Here is a 24,890-nt window from a genome sequence, read left to right as displayed (position 1 = left end):
CGACATCGGGTTAGGAGCATGAGTCAATAGGCTACTATCGGTCAAATGTCTCGTGTTGAAAACTCGCGTGTTTCGATTAATTACGGGGAGTGTTGTGGGAGGATGTCGACAAGGACAGAGATGGTACTTTACCTGGAACAAATACGCAATACTCTTCTTGAATTTTTTGCATTTGTGTACATTTTAAGTTAGTCAAATAAAGAGTATATAACATAACCCATTAAACTTTCACAGTTTCAATATAAGAATATAACTTGGGGGCATTGCAAACAAAAACTTCGCAGCTCCAACAATTCATTGAATGTCCAAGGTCATGTTTGGACGTGGGGATGATAATGGATTCTGTACTTTCGCCATGGAATTTTGTGTATAGTTAAATGGTCGTTACATATTCATTTGAAGTACATTTGAACCCATGTACATATCCGCGGGTTCAATTTATATGCGGGTGCTAAAACTCATGTGTTAGGGTTAGTATGGGTTCAAATATCCGTAAAACAAAAAAAAATACAAAAAAAATTGTATGCAGGTGCAATTGTCGTGGGTTCAAATGTAATGGAAACCAAACTTTTATTCTTGTCTCGTTGTGAAGTCTGTAATACAACGCCGTTTGGAACGCCTTTAAAAATTGACTTCTAATGGGGGGTTTGTGACAACAAAATTTTGGTCAGTATGGTCTTGCCTTTTGTACAAACATCCCATCCCCAACATTAGATAAGTCAGCTTGTTTTTTCAACCACTACGAGTATATTATATATCCTAATTTAGGTGAGTCATTTTTGAACAAGACTGTCCGTTGCCGAAAGCTCTAATCTAAAAGAATCTTCACTGCTTTTTGAATGTGTGCTATTGATTTTCGATACGCGAACCCAAAATTATTCAAATAACAGTAGCAAGATATGATATATATTTTGGTTCAGCTCCCCATTCTTCTTCAGTATGAAAGAGATTTCTGAAATAAATCTGAAATAAATGGATTTCTGATCCAGTCATAGATTTGGATTCATGATTTGGGAAGTAATGATCTTTCCGCGTCAAACGTTAACTAATCAATAATTAGCAAGCTGATATCACATTTCACCCCTACATTGGGTCTTGTCATTTTGCCGCCAAAAATTCCTTCTCAGACTAAGTGCAGAACACGACCAAGATGAAATAATATGAAACCAAAAAAGTTCCAAATATGATCATAAGCACTTCCACTTTGGCACCAATTTGTAGAAAAACTGTCCCAGTGCCTGATCATGGCCTATAGATAAGCTTACCATAAGCTCCGTTTTAGGCGGGACAGTCCAAGTCAAATGAAGGATCAACTGGTATTCGCCAGGTCAAATAAAGGATCAACTGGTATCATCGGCTTAGATGGGTTGGGGGAGGGGGATATCCTTCAGTTGGAAAACGGGATCAGCTGAAGAATCTCCACCCCAGGCGGGAGCGGGTGGATTCTTCCGTTGATCCTATACGTACTGAAGGTGAATGCGTGATTTTGTTCGTTTCGTTGATCTCTGCTAACTATGCTACAATTTGTTACTTTTAAGCCCCCTACGCCAAAAGGGTGCTTAACGTTAGGGTAAATTTCTTATTTCTCAGGAGGCGTCCGCTCTGAGGTCACAAATATAGGGTAACCCTACCTATGTATAGAGGACCTAAGCACTCAAGACTTTGGTGCTCTAACAAGTATTGAAGTTACAGTGGAATGTTTATACGTTGAACGAAGCGTCAGTCATTAAATGTTTTAGGTGGCATTTCGCCGCAACTCCAAAACAGTAACTGTGAAATGCTATTTGACCGTTAATCGACTGGCGCTTTTTACCAGTATTACTGTTGAAAGCGTCGGTCATTGAACGTCTTGAGTAGCATTTCACCGTATCATCAATACCATTAAAAAACGTCAATCACCACTAAATCCGATATATGTTTTTCATACATACCAGTTTTTAGAACTGCAGCAGTGTATTGGTACTTCTTGACGTTCAATATTCCTAATGGCTAAATGCCGAAATTCCGATAAAAGTACGGTAGCCGAACCCCACTCAGCCACTCTAAGCTAGGGTTGCCACACCGTCCGGAAAATTCCGGACATGTCCGGAATTTAGGGTTAAATTTTGCGTCCGGGAAGAATTAAAAAATGCTCAAATGTCCGGAATCCGGAATTTTACTGCATCTACAATCGTACTGTGCACACTGCTAATACAGAACATTGTTATTTCGTACCGTGCGCATATTTTTTACTACGAGGTCATGAAAATAGTCACGCATTGTCCGGAATTTTGCTTTTTTAAAAATGGTGACCCTACTCCAAGCAGAATCACACTAATTGAGCTCCTTACTAACACAACGCCTGTACTGTTCTGTTCCATGTTCTCACTTTGATGTGATGCACCTAAGTGTATCCATTACTTGTATGGTGGACGCTACGGTAATGAAGGCTCCTATGATTCAAAAGTTCAGTATATATATCCTGTCGGGGGCCGGATCATATCCTTTACAATTCTAGAGGCACTTTAGATCTTGATGCCCTATGTATAAGTAATAATAATAGTATAAACTATATACCGTACAAATGAAATTAGTGTTCCTTGTGATCTGAAATTAAATATGCAGTTTCAGGATTTATTACTGATTGAAGGCGAGATTATGATTAATTTGCACGATAATTTATGGAAATAGTTCTCATGCCTACAAACATTTATAGAGGTTTAAGATGATACTTGAGAAAAAAAGCAAAATATATTTTTCAACCGGGACGAAATCGATTCATCAGACCAACTCTAATTATTTCATTAGACACTGAAGCGCAATTATAAATTCGACTTTAAAAATATCTGTGGCGCCTGCTTTTTGGTGCCCTAAGCACGTGCTTATTTTGCTTAAATGGTTAATCCAGCCCTGGGTGTCCTTGTTCTATTCGGGCACGCCGGGCAAGTGGTACACGTGAGACAAGTGTGGATATAAACAACATTTCCGAGTCACCCCTGGAGCACATTAAAATTCAGTAACTCCAAGATCAAAATTTCTAAGCCAAAGTTAGTCAAAAATGATATAATTTGGCCGAAAGAACGTTTGCCAACGTTCGAGTTTCAGGAATCGAAATTTTATTATTAAGTACATTGAGCGAATGTGCTACAGCTTGTTTTTAGATAAAACCAAGAGATCAGCGTTCGATAATTGTGTCCAAATAGTGGGCTCGGAGTGATTGGCGTCCTCGATTATAAAATACCAGGACGAGACACAGCGCATTTAACAATACTAACGTTGGCTTATGATAAAAATTGCTAAAAAAAAGGAAAACCTTAACAATCTTCAAGATCCGAATTTCCGAGACAGTAATTATTATAAGTGATGGTATATTTATTATATATATTCAACTATACGTAAATACAAAGCCCACAATCCAATATTTTTTTAAATAATCAGAAAACAACAATATCGATTTAACCTAAATATATTCCCTATGATAGGTAATAGACACATAAAATCCATAGGCGTTTGACCTCAAATTGTGACTTTGTGTGTAATCATGATTGTTCATATCATACTTGTGTTTAAGATAAATAATGTGTATAGAGTATATTTTATTCTAAAAGCAATGTCATATTACATATGCGATTCGTAAAAAATCAAATATTCGAGTAAATAAAATATGAGAAAATGTATAGGGGTGACGCAACCAGTGCACCAATGACAGTCACCATTTACCATCTTATACTTCGTTACACAGCAACCAACTGTATAATAGTATAATAACACGATAGGATTGCGCAAACTATACAGGCTATTGGGCAAAATCTCAACGATTAAGCAAGCTGTAGATGATCATAAAAACGATCTGGGGTAAAAAAAAAATACAATTTCACGTCCTTTTTCACACCGGACCATTCAAATTTTAATCTTATTCAACATTCCCAGAGTCAAATTATCTACACTTATATCTTCTACGTATTCTTGTTGCTGCTTTCTCAAATGTTTGCATTTCAGTTGGAGATGATTGATCATAGATTTGCTTCCACCAATTCCGGACGAATTTGTATCCTCAAGAAAGTCATCCTCCGTGAACTCTTTCGTTGATTCCAAGTTTCCTTTTTCATTTTTCCATTGCTGTAGTTAAAGATATAGAGTGAATGTGTGTTTTGAAAGTAAATTGAGCATTAGCTATTTTATTTATCTATATTCTATATCGATCTCTCTTGGCGAGTAAATTTTGTCTTTGAATTGGGCAGAATATTGTGCGTCATCAGTCGTAACGTATTCTTCAACGGATATATTTCGACAAAATATTAGGTGTATTAATGCAATTACTAGGGCTGGGCATTTCAAATCGAATGAAATTGTAAATTGTTGGAACCGATTCAGGGGAGAATTTCGAATCGCCACCAGCTTGTTTGTTTTTTTGTCCGTCGAAGGTCGAGGTGAATCCATCAAAATTTTTTTTTTATATAGAAACCATCTTTTATAAATGCAATTGTGATATATGACTCTTTTCTTCCCAGTCAGTTATTGGTCTGGTCGGTTGGGGCGTTCTCCGCCACCCCAAGTCCATGACTGACAACCGAATATGTCAGTCTGAAAACTTAATACTACATGTCCTATCTTCATGACTCAAATCGCACAATTTAACGAAATAGACAACAGGTGAATCGGATATAGACAATTCAACTGACTCAAGTTTTTCAAACCTAAAGAAACAAACAACATCGCCCACCCTTACCTCCATAACAAATCGCATGCGTGCAATATGTTTCAAAAATGTGTCAAACTCTTCCGGAAAATCCTTCTCTGCAATCAAATGGGCGTGTTTGCATATTATATCCACAGCCTAATACAAAAATAAATAAAATGCAAATTTACAAATAGGGGGTGGATATAACTGTAGCAAGTCAAGAGTATCACGTTTTATTAAGACACCAGCTTTCGTCAAGTCTAGAAACTGTGCATGCCCACCAATATCTATCTGTGACTGAGTCTGCATTATCTGTACAGTCAAGCCAAATTTTGCGTTAATCCGATATATTTTTGTGGCATGGTTTTTACTTTGTTTATACCAGTGTACGTGGCGGTTTCCTAGCGACTGCGTCTACTTAGTTTCCGCGCAACTTTGTAAACTAACGAATACGCAAACGTTTCACTCCCAGTCATATTCTCCAAAATTAGTCATGTGGGTTTGACATATATGTGTATGTGTCGTACATATTCCGCGTTGGTTTCTATATGCCCTTATACTACTCCCATAGAATTGCTAATAGGTATTATCTGTAACTGAAATACAGATAATCGGGATGAAAGATTTAGCCATTTTCTCCGCCACACTATTTATTAAAAATACGCAAAATAAAATAAAAAGTCAACTACCTCCTCATCCAACGGGTAGAGAACAGTCCAAACATACGACCTCCATCTTTTAATCATCTCAGCGTCCCTTTCCTTTCTAGCTTGTTCAAGATAATTTCGCAATCCTCCATATTCTTTCATGGCTGCTCGATAAGACGTTTCGGCAACAATCCGGTTGCCGTACAGAGGCCCATAAAGTTCTTTCAGCTTAAAAAAACACAACACAAAACTTATATTTGGAATATTTAGAACAGTGTGGGCAGTAAGAAAGGTGAGAAAGTAAGGAACCACTGGTTTAGAATATAAAGAATAGGCATAGCGGCATATGGGCATAGGGCCAAACTATTACAAACAGAATTTCCATGTCGAAACTGTTGTCACCGAATCTGCTATGAACTTAATATAACAGGGGTTTCCTGGACGCACTGACTGGTGATAGGATATCTTGATTCTATATGCGCATTTACCAAAGTCCATGCCCGAGTTAGATTTGGGGATTGTTAGTGGCCTTGATTCAAGTAAATTTTTATGACTAACCTGGCTGCTAACCAAATTCATTTTCATTTGCTTCCTACTGTGGATTCTATCTTGTTTTGCATTAACAAACCATGACGCGATTCCAATCCCGATGGTCGTAATAATCTTCCATTCGTTGCTTATTGACCACCATTTTTCTTTCGAGCGATTGTCTTCCGATTTTGAATTTTTCGGTGATGGTGAGCCTGAATACAGACGACTGGCCGAAGCGATGGAGACCTGATATCATTATGTATATTATTAGGCAATATAAGTGGATAAAAAATAAAAAGAGGCAGGTATCTAGAGCTATGTTGTTTCATTTACGTAGAAATAACATAAGAAGGTGAAAACGATGATTGTATAAACCAGGGGTGGCCAACACGTCGATCGCGATCGACCGGTCGATCTTCACGTTTCGAGTGGTCGATCGCGTCTATTGTTGGTAAATTTAACAACATACCCCCAAAATTTCCTGAAGCAGTTTCATGCAGCGCCTGTTGTGTGTTTTAAAACAGAACGAATACAGTACTGTACATGTGCAAAAATAGACATACAGTATTTGAGTCCGGACAAGCCCGATTTACATGTTATTACGTAAAAATGCAAGTTTCGCTGCTACGAAGTTTAAATTGAACTTGCCGAATATTGTGTGTTTTAGTTGACAAATGTGCAGTGAGTTAAATTATTGTAAATTAGATGCTGAAAATCGAGCAGTAGTGTTTCATTGATGGTTTTCGAAAATTTATTTTTCTCTATTTGTATAGTACGTTAATACTTGGCAAGGTTTTTTGAGAAATTCACGACACTCGGGGCTAAAAATAGGCATATGTTAGGTCTGAATTGTATGATTTGAATGAATGAATGATGAAACATTTACTCCGGCTACTATTACATAATCAAATTACCAAATTAAATGGAACATAAATAATACAAATTTTTGTAGTGTTTTAATTGAGAATGTGCCCACAGAGCTGAGCTTATTGGCAGTGCTGTATTTTTTGTATGCGTGTTTGCAATAATCTATGCATATTCAGTACCCATTCGTTTTTGTATATGACCTTATTACCAATCAGTCGATCGCGAGCTATTTTAAAGATTTTAGTCGATCGCGGACGAAAGCAGGTTGGCCACCCCTGGTATAAACTATTTTAAAATACCAAGTAGCATATTCGATTACAAAGAATATACCTATGAGCTCCGAATTTTTACAAGAAAATCGCAGACGACAAAATCGCAAACTCAAACTTATATGCCTTGCCAGAACTCTTCCGCAACAATAAGTTTAAACGAGGTTAACCATGCTTGCTTGGTTATCTTTTACTGCAGTCGCAGTGAGGTACTGGGATTAGCCGACCATTCACTGAGCTCAGCGTAATACTCCAATACCAATGGCTACATTCATATTACTTAGTTGAAGATTCATTACGCCGACATGATCTTATTTTCATTTTAGCCCAATCACATTGACCTATGCTATAACAGTTCACCCAAGCATTACGATGTACCGCACCGCCGAGCCATTATCTTCTATTTCATGCGCACTTAGCTGGAAATTCAGCCTCTGTTTCTATTTCGAAATTTAATAATTTTTCTTTAAGCTATGTCACTGATATTTAGAACTACTATTTGAATTGTGTAGCCGGCTTTTCCTGTCACCATGCTATTAGAACTTGTCATATGTAAAATGTACTCACCGGTGATTTGGGTTCCCAATTGATTGACCGATGACAGATTCGACAAACGTGTGAAGAAAAGAATTTGTAAGAAATATTCATATTTGATAATGTTTTATCGGTTCCTGGAAACAAGATAAAAGATAGTAGATAATGCCACTCTCCTATCATCACTGTGATATTAGCGGTCGGTCTATGATCCCAGAACGTGTTAGGCTCTCGCGTCCGTCTGTCAATGCTCTTGTCTAGGGGTGTGCATAACTCAAATGAGGACCCGTGCGAAAGATTTCAAAATAATCTTATCGCGTGCAACGCCATGTTCGAACTTCCGTGAAACAAAAACCTACAAACTTCAATAAATTAATAAGTCTCTTATATATTAAAAGAGCATGTACGCAAATGTACTTATTAGGTTTGTTACAAACATGAAATATATTGAAACTGATTCGTCCTTGTGATATGACTTGGGGCTATTTAATTCAATTATGTCCAGTAACAAAACAAGTATTGACAGTTCATAATTTTAAGAAATCAGATTTACTTAGTTTTTACTCCGATTCATATTTTTAATTTGAAAAACAACAGTAAAATCTTACCAAAATACCAAGCTTGTCCTTATACTACCTTCCGATAACAGGAACGAACTAGCAATGTTTGAATGAACATGGTAAGTTTATTTCGATATAAACGTGAGTTATACGGATTTATGATAAATACACGAATTATCAAACCATTAATATTATCAAACCATTCACGTGCCCTGTTCGAACTTATGACGTCTCCTGAGCTGTGCATCCCTGGTTTAGACTTTATATCGCGAAGCTAAAGCATTCAAATATCCGAGGGTGGAGTGACTAACATCCTGTTTTTAATCGATTGAGTCATTCTGTTTGTTTGTATAAATCTATATTTTAGCAAGGCATTATATGAATCTCAATACTTGGTGTACCCTACAAATCTCAACTAGAATTGCCGATAACACCAAGCGTTATTCCCTCTGCACAGCGTTACGTAATACGGAGGTAATATACCAGAGGATTGTTGGATTTCTCGTATTCGAACGTGTGTTTACAAAACCCAGTCTTAATGGTTGCCTGTCACAAATTAGTCGTCACCTTGATCAAGAATACTGGAATATCTGAATATTGCGAGTAATTTGCGATGAGCATGGTTAACTGATTTCATACAAAACAAGGGGGGTTTCATTGGGGTACAATCGCTTTGGACAAATAACATTCTGACATTGCTCTGCCTAATGAATAAACCGCGGGTCCGTATTTGTAAAATGTTAAGGTGTTTCCGATTGAATTCCCAGTCAAATTGTAATGTACAAAGACCGTTGGCCCTTCTGTATCCACTATGCTAAATACTGTATGCCACCTATCATTCTAATAGAAGCACATCACAATATGTTACAACCTCACAAATAATTCAATCGGAAAAGCGGAAGCGCATTTCGAAGATACCATATGCTACTGCCTCACACTACCGACACAGTTCAAACCTGGTACTAATAAGTGGTATAATTGCTAATAAACTAACAGTGCTTATACTTGTGGCACACCAAATAAAGTAACACCGCTAGCCAATATGACAACGCATTCATAATTCTAAAGTTATTGCTCGCTCGGGTAAAAACCTACGCCGTTCGCCCATGTTGACGAAATTGTTATTTTTGTAAAGAGGTGAAGCGGAACGTAGAACAACCAGCGGCGAGACGATTCGAGCCGCATCGATTGAGCTGTAAGCCACAAACACGAAAACGTCGTATGGTTTTTATAACAACAGAAACGGTATTCAGTATTCACTTATCTGTTCTGCTTATATTTCCAAGGCCCCGATATCCAAAACAAATCAAAAATACAGACAGCATTTAGAACAAAGGCGCTTGAATAAGAGCCTGTCACTGCTGAATTAATTAGAATTGTTTCGCCACAACTTTCGCGTGAATAAGGTCCAGGGCTTAAAGTCATAGCCAAGTTTATTTTTTTTCCGAGAAGCAAAATTATAAACAGATACGATGCAATAAATATTCGAAAAAGTCAAGAACATAATTTTACTGAGAAAGAAACCAAAGCTGCAGCGGCATACATGCGCTTTAGGTACGACGAACACATGGGATTGGATAAACGAAATGATATGTTGCTATGTTTTGATGTACTGTATAAAAGATCTTTTCAAAAAATTTGTTGCTTTATGCAAGTGCAAGGAATAATGGTTAAACTGCGAGAAAATACCGACAGATGTTGACTCTTATGTTCAATGATTTATGATGCTATGGCTTTATCAAAGTAAAGCTCCACGGGAGATGAGAAAATATTCAGTCCAGTCTGAGAAACAACCGAAAGGAAAATGGTATGGCCATCTAACGATCTTTAACCTTTACAAATAATTTAGAAAACTTTTAATCTCAGGATCTTTAGTCCCAGCGCAATAATTTTTTTTGTATGATTTTTTCTCGAATGGAGAATTTAAAAATTGTACGACTTTTTTCTTTCTTCCGGAGAAGGCTTATGTACAAGACATTTTTTATCTACGTATTTCGTTTCATATAACAGTTTTGAAACAGACGCAATTGATTTAGGTGGATGTTTTTCAAGAATTTGTCTTTTACAAAGTCTACAAAATGAAGCTTCATGTCCCTTGGCTATGTCTTCCTCGGGAATACTAACATCGATTTCAGCTTTCCTCCATTCGTGATATTTCATATATGCAGTATGGTTATTGCTTAGATATTTGAGATAGACAACTAAATCTTCAGGACTTTTGAAATCGTCACTATGAATAAAAGAGTTGGGAGGTGCAACAGCTTCCACATCGGCCTTTGTTGGGCCCCAAACAACTGGAACGATACCGGTTTGAAGAGCATTTCGCCAGAATTTCTCAGTAATATAGTCAGGACAATGAATTGAGTTCTCAAACGACAAATAAAATCTGTATGCAAACTCCGGTATTTGTTTCGAGTCAGTTCTTATATTGTCATTGGAAAAACATTTTCCGAATTTATCCAAGTTTAGGCCGGCTTCCACTAGTTTTTTCGCGTATTCCATTCGTTGCATAGCACCATTCGTATGGTCGCAGTTACTTACAAACCACAATGCCTCTCTGGATTTTGATTCCAAATATTCATTCCACCCATAACGTTCTTGAAATGATTTAGATATTCTCAGGGCTAGCTCGCTGTTGCCAAAATAATGTCGAACGTCTGAGTCTCGTCGAAAATAAAAAGTCAAATTGAATATTCCATCATAGGCTGGGTTTTCGAGATAATGCTTGAATGTGAACGTTTTTGACGGCGTTTCCCGTGTCCACAGAACATATACCTGATCATTTCTCCTACGAAACAAATTGTAGCGTTAACACAAAAATAGCGCTGGAAAATTAATATATATGTTAGTAAGTCAATTACCTGGTACTTCGGTCCGGAATATCCATTTCTTTCAGTCCAATATCGTTGAATAGTAAAACCGCTATGCTTTCTTCTAACACACTTCTGTCATTTGTAACTTGACAGCCACCGCATTGTCGCGATAGAACAAAATTCATGTTTTTAGTTCCTCCACCTTCAACGTCCTTCAATCCTCTCCAAATAAGAATCTTTGGCGAGTAAAATCCAAGTTTAGTTCTTTCTTCTACTAATTTTTTGGAATTCACCGTCCCGACTGCTTTCACATATGTCATATGAGGAACTGCAAAAATATAAATTAACAAACCCGTTTGCCAAGTGCGTGCTTGATATATTCATATTGTGAATACTCCGCTATAAAATCAAATAAACCGATTCCATATACTGTATTATTGCACTACGTTTTAAGTGTAATTAAATCCATGCTCAAACAGAAACAGAATTGGGAGAGATTGATAATTGATTTGTAATTTTCTTATCTCTAAAATATATCCAAGTAACTTAGCCCGTTCAGACATACATCAAATTATTACAAAATTGTCATATAAAAATCAAATCGAATTTCGGCAACTTCAACGGAAATAGTTATACTTTTGTCATTATTATTGTTAAAAGAAGTTCCCTATTGCTAAAAATGATCCTCTAAACTAGCCATAAACGTTACCTTGCGATTTGCTTCAGTGGCCAAACGATCATGTATAGGATAACAGATGCAATTTGCTGAAGGAATTATTTGTTTTTAAACATTTGTGTAAAACCAAAGTTTTTGCAGGTGTTGCTACAATGAAATGTATTGTATGAAATAACCTCTCTCTTCAAAACAAGACTTTTAATAATGCAAGTCGAGCACCAGCAGCAAATCCCGAAATATGAATTGCGCATGGTGGCCAAAGTGCCAAACGTGTGGCTTTTATGAATGCGTGCAGACTTACTTGGCAATGGAAAGTAATCAGCGTCTTCTGGCAATGGCACGTAATTCTCCAACTTGGCGGCATGCATTTTTCCCAAGTCTTCCATATTTCCATCCGGAGCTGTCTCTTGCAAACTTTCATTTTGAAAAGATGTCCTCCGTAAATGTTCTAATGTACTCAATGTAAAAACAGCGGTCGTAAACAATACGACTGTCGTTATTTTGAATGAAGCAGAACGGCCGTGTTGGTTTCGCAGCATCGTTTGAATAATAATAATAATGAAAAAAATTCTGTATTCGGAAAGAATATGCACGAGTATATTACAATACACCAGTTCAATACAGCCAGCAATCGCTTTAAAATGATTGTTTTGACACCCTTAATTTAGATCTCGGTTGTATCCTCGTTCATATTTACTTCTAATCGATTTCTATATTGCAGATGTGTATTGTTATTAGAGAGAAATTAGATTACAGGCATCTTATCTTTTATTCACAACATCACTGTATAGTTCAATGCTCCTTTTTTAATTCTAAACATCTTCACTGTCTAATGTTCCGCCAACAAATTCAAAGCAACTGGTATTTCAATCATATCAGAACTTTTAAATATATCTCTCACATATTTTGGCTTGGATAAAGGGCGAGTTAAATCATACCAATTAAATTACAAAAAGTTGCGTCAAAGCTTCCAAAATTCCCTATATCCATCGCGTTATACCAACTAGTATGATAATACTACTATTCCTAAAATATTTACCTGAAACTATTTTTTCAGGGCTACTTTTGCTCGTCTATATCTCGCTATGTACGATTTCCATATCATCCAAATGAAATAATTATTGTGTTACATCTTTTAATATTTCCCGTCCTACTGACGCGACATTTGCATAATTGCGTCTAATTACTTGGTCAGATTGTAACTTGTTGGACAAAACCAGAAACTTATCCTTAATCGAGCTTGAGTACAGAAGATAAAAATATTTCGCGATTCAAAGATTCAGTTGTTCATAAGTTTGTGATACTTTCATGTTTCACTTTTTACATGTTAGAAGGAGCAAGGTAAAATATTTGTAAGTAATGTCCAATTGTAAATTTTTATTTAAAAACAAGTATGGCTTCTATAATACGAACGTGCATTCTGTTAATTCCAGCGACAACAATTACAGCTAACCACCAACAAACTTTTGGAGATATGGAAAGAAAGCAATGACTCCGTTAGATAGGTAACAGAAGGATTACAAAACGCTAAATGATATTGACAATTGATAGTATCTCATGTACCGTCTTAATATGCGGTATATTATAACAATTATAAAATCTAATTATTGAAGATTTCAGTGTATTGTTGCCTCCAGGCATCACGGAGTATAACAAAGGCACATTATTTAAAAAACTACGTTTATCCGCATGAGTTTTACTTCGATTTTTAATGAAGAATATAAACTAAATCTTTCCTTCTCATTTTTGATCAGACGTAGTTCTTCTTACAAAGTCATAACTTTACTAATCAACAAAGTTTGTGCAGATGGAAAAAATGTCATTAGCACTTCATTCAATTATCAAGTATTTACAAAATACCGTAGGACACTACTATATTACATTTGTGAAGAACTTGAATAGTTTGATTTGGATTGCTTTAAGAAAAATTAACATGCCCGGTAGAATGTTAGTACGGCCAATAGAACTTTTATTGTTTTTATGTTATGTTTTTGATTTTATTGTTTGGTATGTAAGTGTGACATATATACATAACGATTAAAATTCCTACAGAAAATGATGTGAAATGTTTGATTTATTCCATTGAAAAATCCTCAGCACATTTTCCTTATTTATGACGGCATTGCATCTCTGGGCAGGGGCCTTTCTGTACCTTTAACATGTTCTACAAATTCCATTACCATCATCTAAAAATGATATGAGTATGCCGGTTTAATAGTGTATCATATAACGAAACTTTAAGCATACTTCAAAATTTAAACCGGGTATATATTCTTAACAACTTCCTGATTTCAATATAAAAATCCATATACCCGATATACCTCACCTGATAACTAAATGGTAGCCATGACACTGGAATGAAGAAAAACTTAGCATCATTTCCGACAACGTATCGATTATTCGGATACTTGCCAAATAAAGCATGTTCATATGCATCCACAACAAGTTCCAATCTGGGAGATGCTACTGTGTCCAAAAACTTCTTTGTGTGGTCACAAACTATGAATAGACAGAGATCATACTGTTGACATAAGGTATTTATTTAATAAACCATTCAAATGAGAATAAATCATATTATTTCGGAATTCAGTACACTTGGTGGCCCATAGAGAGAGAGAGAGAAAATACTGTTTCGTCAAACAGAAAACTGACATCACAACAAATATACAGAAACGGGTGCTTTTTCGATATAGATTCGAGAGGGCGATAAACCATAGTTAAAGATATGAAATTCAAGGACCGATCAACCTATTTATCATTTTCCTCTTTCCAAAAGCACGAATAGTCATCGTAGGGGTGGAATTTGGAATACATTCCTGCTTTTCGACTCAAAAAAACACTAATGCAGATGTACTGCAACACAATTTATAAGAGGTGGACTGGTATTACGTGTCAAAATAAAACAAGGCAAGAACCACGGGATACTAGTTTTGTGAGAAGTTACCTACGTTTATCGCAGTAATCATTTCCGTACTTTTCTTTTGTTTGTTCGTCAAGTTCTGACCACCTTTTTTTCTATTTTTGGACGAATACTTGCCACCAAATCTGTGCGAAAATATCCAGGTTCCAATGTATGAACGGTGATATTGTATGGTCTCAGATCAACACTGCAATACGAAAATAAAAAATAACTCTATACTGAGATGACGTACGATTACATTTTGCCCTCCGTGTTATTTAATCATCAATTACAGTGTTAGATTAGAAACTAGCGTGTACTTGAATCTGAATAAATTGTTACGAATCAAAAGTTTGACATTAACCCCGCCGACCACATCGCACAACGCCCACCCACAACGACGAACGGTTCGCTGCATTAACCTCAGCATACAATATTGAATTTGCAACAACTTCCTACAATATGCAACGACGAAAATAGAGCTAATTTTTCGCTACCATGGTTGAATGAAACAACTGCTGACTGCTGAGTGTTGTTTGTTACTGTGACGCAAGTAAAGATGAACTTGTTGCCGATACTCGACATCGATATACATTGCGGTGTAAGGACTATAAAGACTCCTACTATTCAAGATTTTTAAATTCACACTGAGGCACTTTGTTCTTGTAAGACTTTACAAGGGCGACATAACTTAAAATCAATTAGTTTGCAAAAGCTGAGGTAAAATAAATATTTAGTTTTACCTTAAACCATCAGAAAAGGCTTCAATTGCATGTTTTGACATTGCATAACCTCCAACCACCCATCCTATTCTTCCATAGATGCTGGCTATGTTGACAATTCTACCTAGATTTAAATATGCATAGCAGCCTTGTAATTATAGTTGGCAAGTTTCAAACTTCATTCAAAAAAATATCGGGCATTCATATGCGTCGGAATTGTTCGCTGCATTCAAAGCTGGTAGGTTTATAATAATCAACTTTAGAGAGCAATACGATAAGAAATGATCACCTTCGTTTCCATGTTTTATTAGAGGGAGAAATGCCAAAGTAACATCGAAAACTCCCAGTAAATTAACGTCTAAAATTTGCTGACAATCTTCTTTTTTCGACCACGCAAACGGAACGGTGGTTCCGGCTATTCCCGCATTGTTAACGACTGCCCATAGAGCTGAAAAAGGTAAGAATAACACTGAAAAACATTTCAGTCGAATACATTTAATTTACAATGTACGTTGTTTTCAGTTACCTTTGCTTCCCAAATCTTTTTTGACAAAATCTGCAGCGTTTTGCACGCTTTCGGTGCTAGTTACATCGACAACAACTGGTTTCATGCGAGGAGAACAACTGTTTTTGAGTGCAGTAACCGAGTTTTGAAAAAAACAGCCAGCGTACACAGTAACGCCTTTCTTGTCTAGACGTTCAGCTAGTGCTCTTCCAAACCCACTGTCACATCCTAAAAAAAGGACAAAAGAGCAATGCTCAAATATATGGACACGAAAGCCAAGACGAAGTAGTACGGGTAATGCCACAAGATGCGCATTTTATTTTTATTTTGATGACGTAATCGCAGAAAAGCGAATCCCATAGATCCCAGAGAAATTTTTTCTATAAATAAAAGTTATAGCCTCCGAGAAAAAAAATACAATCTTTACCCACTGAAAAATTGAACGCAATTGGTTCAGTAGCCGACATTTATTCGTTCAGCTTTTCGCCATTTCATATCATATATCAGTGTCCCCAACCGGCGGTCCGCGGACCGGCAAAAAAGCTTCGCGGACCGGCGGGAATTTAATTTCGTTGTTTTTTGGTCGTCTCAATCACTTTACCGAAGTCGAAAAGACGAAGTTACGTTGGTTTATTACCCAATTTCTCTTCCGCCGTCATATTGCTGTTTGATACCTGCGGTATAGCCTGGCGACGTCTTGGAGCCGAGTAATCACACTTTTTGCTTCATCGCGAAGGTGCATCGCTATTTGATTAAGGCAGCTCTTCACTGGGTTACGCCTTCGATAGCGAAAGGATCCACCGAAGACAAAGAACATGAATTACGCTGCCGCCGCCTCATCAACTCCTGCTCCAGCCGAAGATGCCACAACAACCACCACCCGTCCTCGAACTCTGTTTCTGAACACCGATGAAGACCTCGATTTTCCAGCGATGATGGATGTCCTCAAAAACAATGAGTCGACCAAAGAGTTCTGCAAGAACATTGTGGGACTCTTTGAAGGTCGCAAGGGCACCTGGATCTTGACTTTTGCTGCTGCAAATGGCAACCGAGAGAGTTTCCTCACAGCAGCTAATGCCTGGCAAGTACAAACCACTAAGAGTACAATCGTTGAATCACTGCCCGGAAAGGCTCCAATACGGATTTCCATAAGCGGCATTCCCGCGGAGACTTCGTATGCCAAAGCCGTCTCCAAGATCAACCAGCTCAGCTGTGGAAAAGTTCGAAGTGCGATAAAGAGCTGGTACCGTGGCACCACAATCTACAATGGGCACACCCCGTTCCTCATCGACGAATTCAAAAAAGACCGTCTGCCCAGGTACGTACTAATCGATGGCATGTGCTGTAAAACCTCCTTTCCTAGGGAGCTTTACACGCCGACATACGGGAAATGCCTACAATCAGGGCATGGGTACTAGGAATGCACAAACGAAGCTGTTTGCAAATACTGCAAAACACCGGGTCATCTACAAAAAGAGTTTCTCCAGAGGAAGAAAGATTTTCCACCAATCACTCTCCCTGCGAACGACTGGAGTAACCCTCGACGAAAAAGACATGTGCAAACAGCCTCACAGAACATCGCACAACCTGCCAACATAGTTGCTGATGTGGCGGAAGTATCGACCTCTGAATCTGAATCCAACTGTCTGAGAGAGATCAAAGACTGGTCAGAATGCGAGGACGTCGAAAAGATCAGCCCGCTCAAAACACCACCATCGAGACCAGCCAGGCAACTGTTCCGACTCAAAGAAACATCCACCATCGGCAACACCCCGTTCAACCCGCCTTCAATAGGGAAAGCGTTCGTTAAAGTTAAGATTCACAACATCGAGTCTTTTGACACAACAATATCATCGGTCTTCGTGGAAACAACATCTGCTCCAACATATCTGGAATCAAATATGCAGCCGCCAATTGTCGATCTGACCAGCAAACGTAGCAGAGAGGACACAACATCTACAGACTCGTCAACATCCAAAACTACCAACAAGAGAGCAGTAGACAAAAAGAAAAAATAACAGTGAGTGACTCAACCTTAGTTTCGGCCCCGAACTATCAAAATTCCCTTCTCGTCTTTTCATTTCGGACATATTTTATTACAATTTGGCCTAGATCAATTTCCCCAATCAAACGCCCAATTTGTGGCGTTAAATCTCAACCCCAGTAATACCACCTAATAAATAACGGAAGTGATAAAAGGAAGTCTACCACAACACAGGGTATAAGCAATGGTGATCTCTTAAAGAGAAGAATAATCCATAAAGCTTCCGTCGGCATAGACTGGGTATGAAGGCTTTGGGCTGGATTCCAGACTTGTCGTCCTGATCCGCGAAAAAAAAAGAAGGTGCACCGTCAAATCTCGCAAGATTTAGGAACCTGGAAATCAGCATGCGTGATTTTTCCGTTCTTCATGCTTTTCTTGATTAATAAGTCGAAGTTACGTTGGTTTATTACGCAATTTTTCTTCCGCTGCCATATTGGTGTTTGATAAGTGCGGTATTCATGGCCCGACGACGTCTTGGTGTCAGGGCTTTTCGGTTCCGATTCATCGCGAAAGGGCTCTGTCAAATCTCGCAAGATTCAGAAACCTGAGAATCAGCGTGCGTGATTTTTCCGTTCTGCATGATTTTCTTGATTAATAGGGTCGAAGTTACGTTGGTTTATTACGCAATTTCTCTTCCGCCGTCAGATTTGTGTTTGATAAGTGCGGTATTAATGGCCCGGCGACGTCGGGGCTTTTCAGTTCCAGATTCATCCCAAAAACGCTCCGTCAAATTAACTGCAGAGAGATTAATATGATGAAATCGATGAAACCTCTACTTCACAGTCCAGATTTATAAAAAAATCATCGTCACAATTCATTCTTGAACTCTCTTGATAACGAATACCCATCGCTAAGTAATCGAGCAATCAAACTGTTGTCCTAATTTTACACCAGTTACCTCTAGCTTCAATTAAAACGAAGCAAATAAATCAACTGTGAGCCGCTGCAGAGCTACGTGTTGCAAAACCTTTTTTGATGCCTGGTTTGCAATCCTGTATTGGAAACGAAACAGTAGCAAAATTCTCACTGGAGTTAAACACATTCTCCATTTCAATTTTCGGCTGCCCTTATTTGGTAGTTTTTTTCTCATGTGAAATATTTTTAAGTGTACCTTTTCTATTTCTAAAAGCATAGTAATTGCCCGACATTACGCAAACATATTGTATTATTTTCCAGTTCCACTCATTTCAATTTTTACCGGTCCGCGAGTACATTTTATTTAATTTTACCGGTCCGCCAGGGTAGAAAGGTTGGGAACCAATCATTTTTATCACGCATGCTTTTAAACATCCATCTATTAAGTGATTCGGGTTCTTCTACCAATGCATACAAATCTGAGTAATCCCGCGCTCTAAGCGCAAGTATTATAAATATATAGATATTGAATTTACAGTGGGTCTATAGGTTCTGATGCCAACATCAATAAAGATCTGCTGAATACAAAATATCGCGAATAAAAAACAAAAGCAGCATATACCTGAAATGAAAACCTTCTTGTCGCTAATCCCATTAATTTTTAGGAAAGATCGACTAAATTTCCACAGCAATAAAAACAAAATGAATGCAATAATTTCCCAACTATATAAAAAGTCAGCAATCATATTGAACAAGCTACAGTTCGACTTTCTCTAAGTCTCTTGCTGGCGCACTGAAACGAAGCGTTTTTGGTATTTACCAAGTAAACATTGATGCAGTCATGCTACAGTTGAATTACCGCTATCGCGTTGTCGGAATGTATAGTTACAGAAGCCACCGCAGCGTCACGAAATTGAACTTGCGCAGAAATGTCACTTCACAAAAACGTCCATTTGTGAGAATGTAGTTTTGTGGGGAATGACTTGCGCAAGAACACATACTTGTTGGTGATCATGAAAAAAGACTAGAGTCCAGTGGTTCTCAACCTTTTTTCTTTTGTGGCCCATTTTTGTTGCACAAAAATTCTGTGGCCCACCAAGATTCTCATGGGGAGGAAAACTTCAAGAAAAACATAAGAATTCTTTCTGCGAAAATAGACATTTTCAGTTCAATAATAATTAGGTTACCACCTTGTAACAAAAAACTGCATCATTCATTGCTGCTACCATCAAATTTAACAATTTAATTAATTTTATCGACAATTCTAGCAATTTTTAATAGATCCGTGGCCCACCTGAAAATGTTCTTGTGGCCTAGCAGTGGGCCATGGCCCACTGGTTGAGAACCAGTGGACTAGACAGAACAATCAAAAAGGCAAGCAATTCAATAACATTAAACAAAGGCTTAACTCTGACGTGGCAAACTACGGCCCGCGGGCAAAGTGCGGCCCGTTGGGTAATTCGATCTGGCCGGCCTGATGCTGCTACAACCAAACTAAAACCAAATTTTGATGTTTTAGCTAAAAAATAGCCGAAGGAATTTGTTGAAATCGCGATTAAATTTTTGTTTTGGCACGAGGCTTAATGTTTTCCACTTTTGCAATACTCTAAATATTGTTCATAAAATGTAACTTTTACGTCACACTTCTATGGCCCGCCAGTCTAGATGAGCAAACTTTTTGGCCCGAAGCCCAAAAACCGTGCCCACCCCTGGAACGTGCGCCTTTTGATAATACAAATTATAGATTTATTTAAATTATAGTACTTTTTCAATAACTCTTTTTTGTTTAATTTAGAATGGGTACCGTGAATATACCACTGGTTCTTTATTGGACACGTTTAGTGGACATAACGATCGTTTCAATATTATGTTGTTATTGGACACGTTTAGTGGACATAACGATCGTTTCAATATTATGTTGTTATTGTTATTTGTCTCCATCATTTTTAAAAAAAATCGCTTTTCTCTTCGAATACTGGACCAATTGCTTTGAAATTTTCAGTGGTTGAAGATAAAATTTTTCTCCAGAAGGCTATTACTTTTTTTCCGCTATGACGTAATCAAAATTATTGCCTTTGGGTGGCGCTACATGTCCATATATTTGAGCATAGCTCTCTTGTTGTTATATGTCTCCATCATTTTTAAAAAATCGCTTTTCTCTTCGAATACTGGACCAATTGCTTTGAAATTTTCAGTGGTTAAAGATGAAATTTTTCTCCAGAGGGCTATTACTTTTTTTTCGCTATGCGTCATCAAAATTATTGCCATTGGGTGGCGCTACGTGTCCATATATTTGAGCATAGCTCTCTTGTTTATTTCTACAATTTGAATCGAATAACATGTATAGAATATATTATAGTCCATATTTAATACTTTTCCGAGAATTTTGGCGTGTACCTCATTTTTTACTTATTATGCGTCCAAACGCTGAGTTGTCAGAGGTGCGGCGACAAGAGTGTTCTTAACGCGCCACTCGTATCCCACTTCACTAATCGACAAGTTTTGTGCGGATGGAAAGAAATGTCATTAGCATTCCATTTAATTATCAAATATAATTACCAAATATTGTAAGATACTGTTATATTACATCTGTGAAAAACTTGAACACTTTGATTTGGAATACTTCAAGAAAACTTAACAGGCCCGGAAGATTGTTATAGGTCAGCCAGTAGATTTTTGTTGTGATTTCATTGTTTGGTTATTGGTTGGAAAGTGTGGCAACGACAACTATTACAAATTCTTCTATAAAATGATGTTAAATGTTTAAATTATTTCATTCAAAAATCCTCAGTTCACTTTCTTCATTCATGTCGGCGTTGCATCTCTGGGTAGGGGCCTCTCTGTACCTCCAATATGTTCTACAAATTCCATTATCATCATCTAAAAATGATATTAATATTCTGGTTTCACGAAACTTTAAGCATAATTACACTTCGGAATTCAAACTGTCTCAATCAAAAAATGGGAATCAATTTACCCGATATACCTCACCTGATAACTGAATGGTAGCCATGATACTGGAATGAAGAAAAACTTTGCATCATTTCCGACAACGTATCGATTATTTGGATATTTACCGAACAAAGCATGTTCATATGCATCTACAACAAGTTCCAATCTAGAAGACATTACTGTGTCCAAAATCTTTTCTGAGTATTCACAAACTATGAATAGACAAATATCATACTGTTGACATGAGTTATTTATTTAATAAACCATTCAAATTAGAATAAATCATATTATATATGTCGCAATTCAGTGCACTCGATGGCCCAGAGAAAGAGAAGAACACAATTTACTATTTTGCCAAACAGAAAACATACATCATACCAAAAACATAATAACATATGTTTTTTCGGTTTAAATTGGAAGGGGCGATAGACCATACAGTCGTCTGGTTAGTAACCATGTTAGTATCAAAGTGACTGATAACAGATTCAAGGCAGCCTACCGGTACCGCAGTTTGCACTCCGCCCGACTACGCCACAAGGTGCGCAATTTTTAATTTTGTTGACGTCATAGCACACCAAAACTAATACCACAAAGCCCATAGAAATTTTTGAAATAAATAAAAGTGATAGCCTTCTAGCGATTTTTTTTACAAGAAATGGGGAAAATACGAAAAATAATAACAGCAAGAACAACATTTTGTGACCAATAAAACAAAACGAATAAAAACCTAAAGGGTACCATTGTTGCAAAAAGGTAGCCTACTCACGTTTATCGCAGTAATCTTTGCCAAACTTTTCTTTTGTTTGTTCGTCAAATTCCGACCACCTTTTTTCTATGCTCGGACGAACACTGTCCACCAAACCGGTGCGGAAAAATCCAGGTTCCAATGTATGGACGGTGATATTGTATGGTCTCAGTTCCACACTGCAACAAAAATATAAAAGATAACTGAATAATGAGAAGAGATAACATTACACTTTACCCTCCGTGTTACTTAGTCATCAATCACAGTATGAGATTCCAAGCAGGGTTCCTACTTTATACCCTAATCATGAAAACTGGCATATAGTTTAATCGAATCCAGAGTTTAAACAACTGCTGGTTGTTGTTTTGTTACCATAACGCAAAGGAAAGATGAACTTGATACCGATACTTGGCATCGATATACATTGCGGTGTAAGGACTGTAAAGACTCCTACTATTCAAGATTTGTAAATTCACACTAGGGCACTTTGTTCTTGTAAGACTTTACAAGGGCGACGTAACTTAAAATCAATGAGTTTGCAAGAGCTGACATGAAAGTAAACAATTCATTTTCAGTTATTTAGTTTTACCTTAAACCATCAGAAAAGGCTTCAATTGCGTGTTTTGACATTGCATAACCTCCAACTATCCATCCTATTCTTCCATAGATGCTAGCTATGTTGACAATTCTACCTAGATTTAAATATGCATAGCAGCCTTGTAATTATAGTTGGCATTTGAGGGAAGTCACAAACTTCATTTAAAAAAATATCGGACATTCATATATATATATATATATATGTGTGTCGGAATTGTTAGGTACATTAGGAGCTGGTAAATTTATCATAATCAACTTTAGAGATCAATACGATAATAAATGTTCACCTTCGTTTCCACGTTTTATTAGAGGGAGAAATGCCAAAGTAACATCGAAAACTCCCAGTAAATTAACGTCTAAAATTTGCTGACAATCTTCTTTTTTCAACCACTCAAACGGAGCAGCGATTCCGGCTTTTCCCGCGTTATTAACGACTGCCCATAGAGCTGAAAATGTGAAAACAATACTGAAAAACATTCCAGTTGGATACATTTAATTTTTAATGTAGCCTACGTTGTTTTCAATTACCTTTGTTTCCCAAATCTTTTTTGACGAAATCTGCAGCGTTTTGCACGCTTTCGGTGCTAGTTACATCGACAACAACTGGTTTCATGCGAGGAGAACAACTGTTTTTGAGTGCAGTAACCGAGTTTTGAAAAAAACAGCCAGCGTACACAGTAACGCCCCTCTTGTCTAGACGTTCAGCTAGTGCTCTTCCAAACCCACTGTCACATCCTAAAAAACAAGAAAGCGATGCCCAAATATATGGACACGAAAGCCAAAATGAAGTAGTAGGGGTGTGCAATCTGTCACATCACACTACTGCCAACAGGTAGGCTACGCCCTTTTTAATTTTTGATGACGTCATCGCGAAGAGAAGGCGAATCCCATAGAGCTCAGAGAAATTTTTGCTATATAAATAAAAGTATATAGCTTCCTAGCAAAAAATACAATTTTTTACCACTGATAATTTGATAGCAGTTGGTCTAGTAGCGATTTTTTCATAACAATAAGATACTAACAGTGAAATGTATAATATTATTTTTTTTTTTTTCGCAAACTTTTAACACAAACAACGTTCGCAAAAAAGCTCATAATTGCTGTTGTTTGAAAGCCGTTCAAACTCCAACGTAACCTGACATAAATCATCCCAAACCCAAAAATAGACTAAATTCGCATGAAACGGAATCATTTATTACCGTCATTCATTCATTCAGATTTTCCTCAGTTCATATCGTATGATGATTATTCAATCATTTTCATCATGCATGCTTTTAAAAATTAATCTATTAGGTGATTCGGGTACTTCTACCAACGCTTACAATATTAATAAAGATCTGCTAAATTTAAAATATCGCAAATAAAACACAAAAGTAACATATATATACCTGAAATGAAAACATGCTTGCTGCTAATCTCCTTAATTTTTAGGAAAGATCGACTAAATTTCCACAGCAATAGAAACGAGACGAATGCAATAATTTCCCAACTATATAGAAAGTCAGCAATCATATTGAACAAGCTACAGTTCGACCTTCCGTAAGTCTTTTGCTGACGCATTGAAACGAATCACCCAAGCGTTTTTTTGGTATTTACCATGTAAACATTAATGCGCGCATGTTACAGTTATATATCGCTATCGTGTTGTCGGAATGTACTATGTGGTTACAGAAACAGCCGTAGGTTCGCGAAATTGAACTTGCGCAGATATGTCACTTTACAAAATCGTGCTTCTGTGAGAATGTAATTTTGTGGGGAATGACTTGCGCAATAACACTCACTCGTTTGTGATCATGAAAAAAAGACTAGACAGAATACTCAAAAAGGCAAACAATTCAATACATCAACCAAAGGTTCAACTCTGACCTCTGACAAGGGTAAACTACGGTCCGCGGGCCAAATGCTGTTGGGTAATTCAATCTGGCCCGCCTGATGCTGCCACAACCAAACTAAAACCAAATTTTGATGTTTTAGCTAATATACCTTGGATAACCTCGACAGCGAGATATGTTGA

The 24,890-nt window shown here is 37.3% G+C and overlaps 4 protein-coding genes and 1 long non-coding RNA gene across 5 annotated transcripts in view; 1 reads left to right on the top strand and 4 right to left on the bottom strand.

Moving 5' to 3' along the window:
* LOC120347565 (uncharacterized) overlaps nt 1–24,890 on the top strand; it is a 212,880-nt gene that overhangs the window by 71,440 nt on the left and 116,550 nt on the right. The window lies entirely within an intron of this gene.
* LOC120348069 (uncharacterized) lies at nt 3,331–9,168 on the bottom strand. Its single transcript, XM_039418184.2, has 6 exons — nt 8,117–9,168; nt 7,542–7,645; nt 5,866–6,084; nt 5,350–5,535; nt 4,709–4,816; nt 3,331–4,098 (listed from the first exon to the last, which is right to left on the bottom strand). Exons 2-6 carry the CDS (start codon nt 7,620–7,622, stop codon nt 3,880–3,882), a joined length of 813 nt encoding a protein of 270 aa, XP_039274118.1. The 5' UTR covers nt 7,623–7,645; nt 8,117–9,168; the 3' UTR covers nt 3,331–3,879.
* LOC120348065 (4-galactosyl-N-acetylglucosaminide 3-alpha-L-fucosyltransferase FUT6-like) lies at nt 9,471–12,244 on the bottom strand. The gene is made up of 3 exons (XM_039418179.2): nt 11,859–12,244; nt 10,930–11,209; nt 9,471–10,856 (listed from the first exon to the last, which is right to left on the bottom strand). Exons 1-3 carry the CDS (start codon nt 12,094–12,096, stop codon nt 9,992–9,994), a joined length of 1,383 nt encoding a protein of 460 aa, XP_039274113.1. The 5' UTR covers nt 12,097–12,244; the 3' UTR covers nt 9,471–9,991.
* On the bottom strand, nt 13,236–19,389 carry LOC120347928 (retinol dehydrogenase 16-like). Its single transcript, XM_078118236.1, has 7 exons — nt 19,205–19,389; nt 15,705–15,911; nt 15,468–15,626; nt 15,200–15,302; nt 14,506–14,664; nt 13,884–14,056; nt 13,236–13,743 (listed from the first exon to the last, which is right to left on the bottom strand). The coding sequence occupies exons 1-5, from the start codon at nt 19,326–19,328 to the stop codon at nt 14,550–14,552; spliced, it is 708 nt and encodes a 235-aa protein (XP_077974362.1). The 5' UTR covers nt 19,329–19,389; the 3' UTR covers nt 13,236–13,743; nt 13,884–14,056; nt 14,506–14,549.
* Nucleotides 21,056–24,798, bottom strand: LOC144429982 (retinol dehydrogenase 7-like). The gene is made up of 7 exons (XM_078118235.1): nt 24,265–24,798; nt 23,405–23,611; nt 23,164–23,322; nt 22,869–22,971; nt 22,301–22,458; nt 21,574–21,746; nt 21,056–21,462 (listed from the first exon to the last, which is right to left on the bottom strand). Exons 1-7 carry the CDS (start codon nt 24,434–24,436, stop codon nt 21,388–21,390), a joined length of 1,047 nt encoding a protein of 348 aa, XP_077974361.1. The 5' UTR covers nt 24,437–24,798; the 3' UTR covers nt 21,056–21,387.

This window comes from Styela clava, chromosome 11, assembly GCF_964204865.1.
Source record: "Styela clava chromosome 11, kaStyClav1.hap1.2, whole genome shotgun sequence".
Lineage (NCBI taxonomy): Eukaryota > Metazoa > Chordata > Ascidiacea > Stolidobranchia > Styelidae > Styela > Styela clava.
The sequence above is the reverse complement of the archived record's forward strand: the minus strand, read 5'-3'. Positions and strand labels throughout refer to the sequence as shown.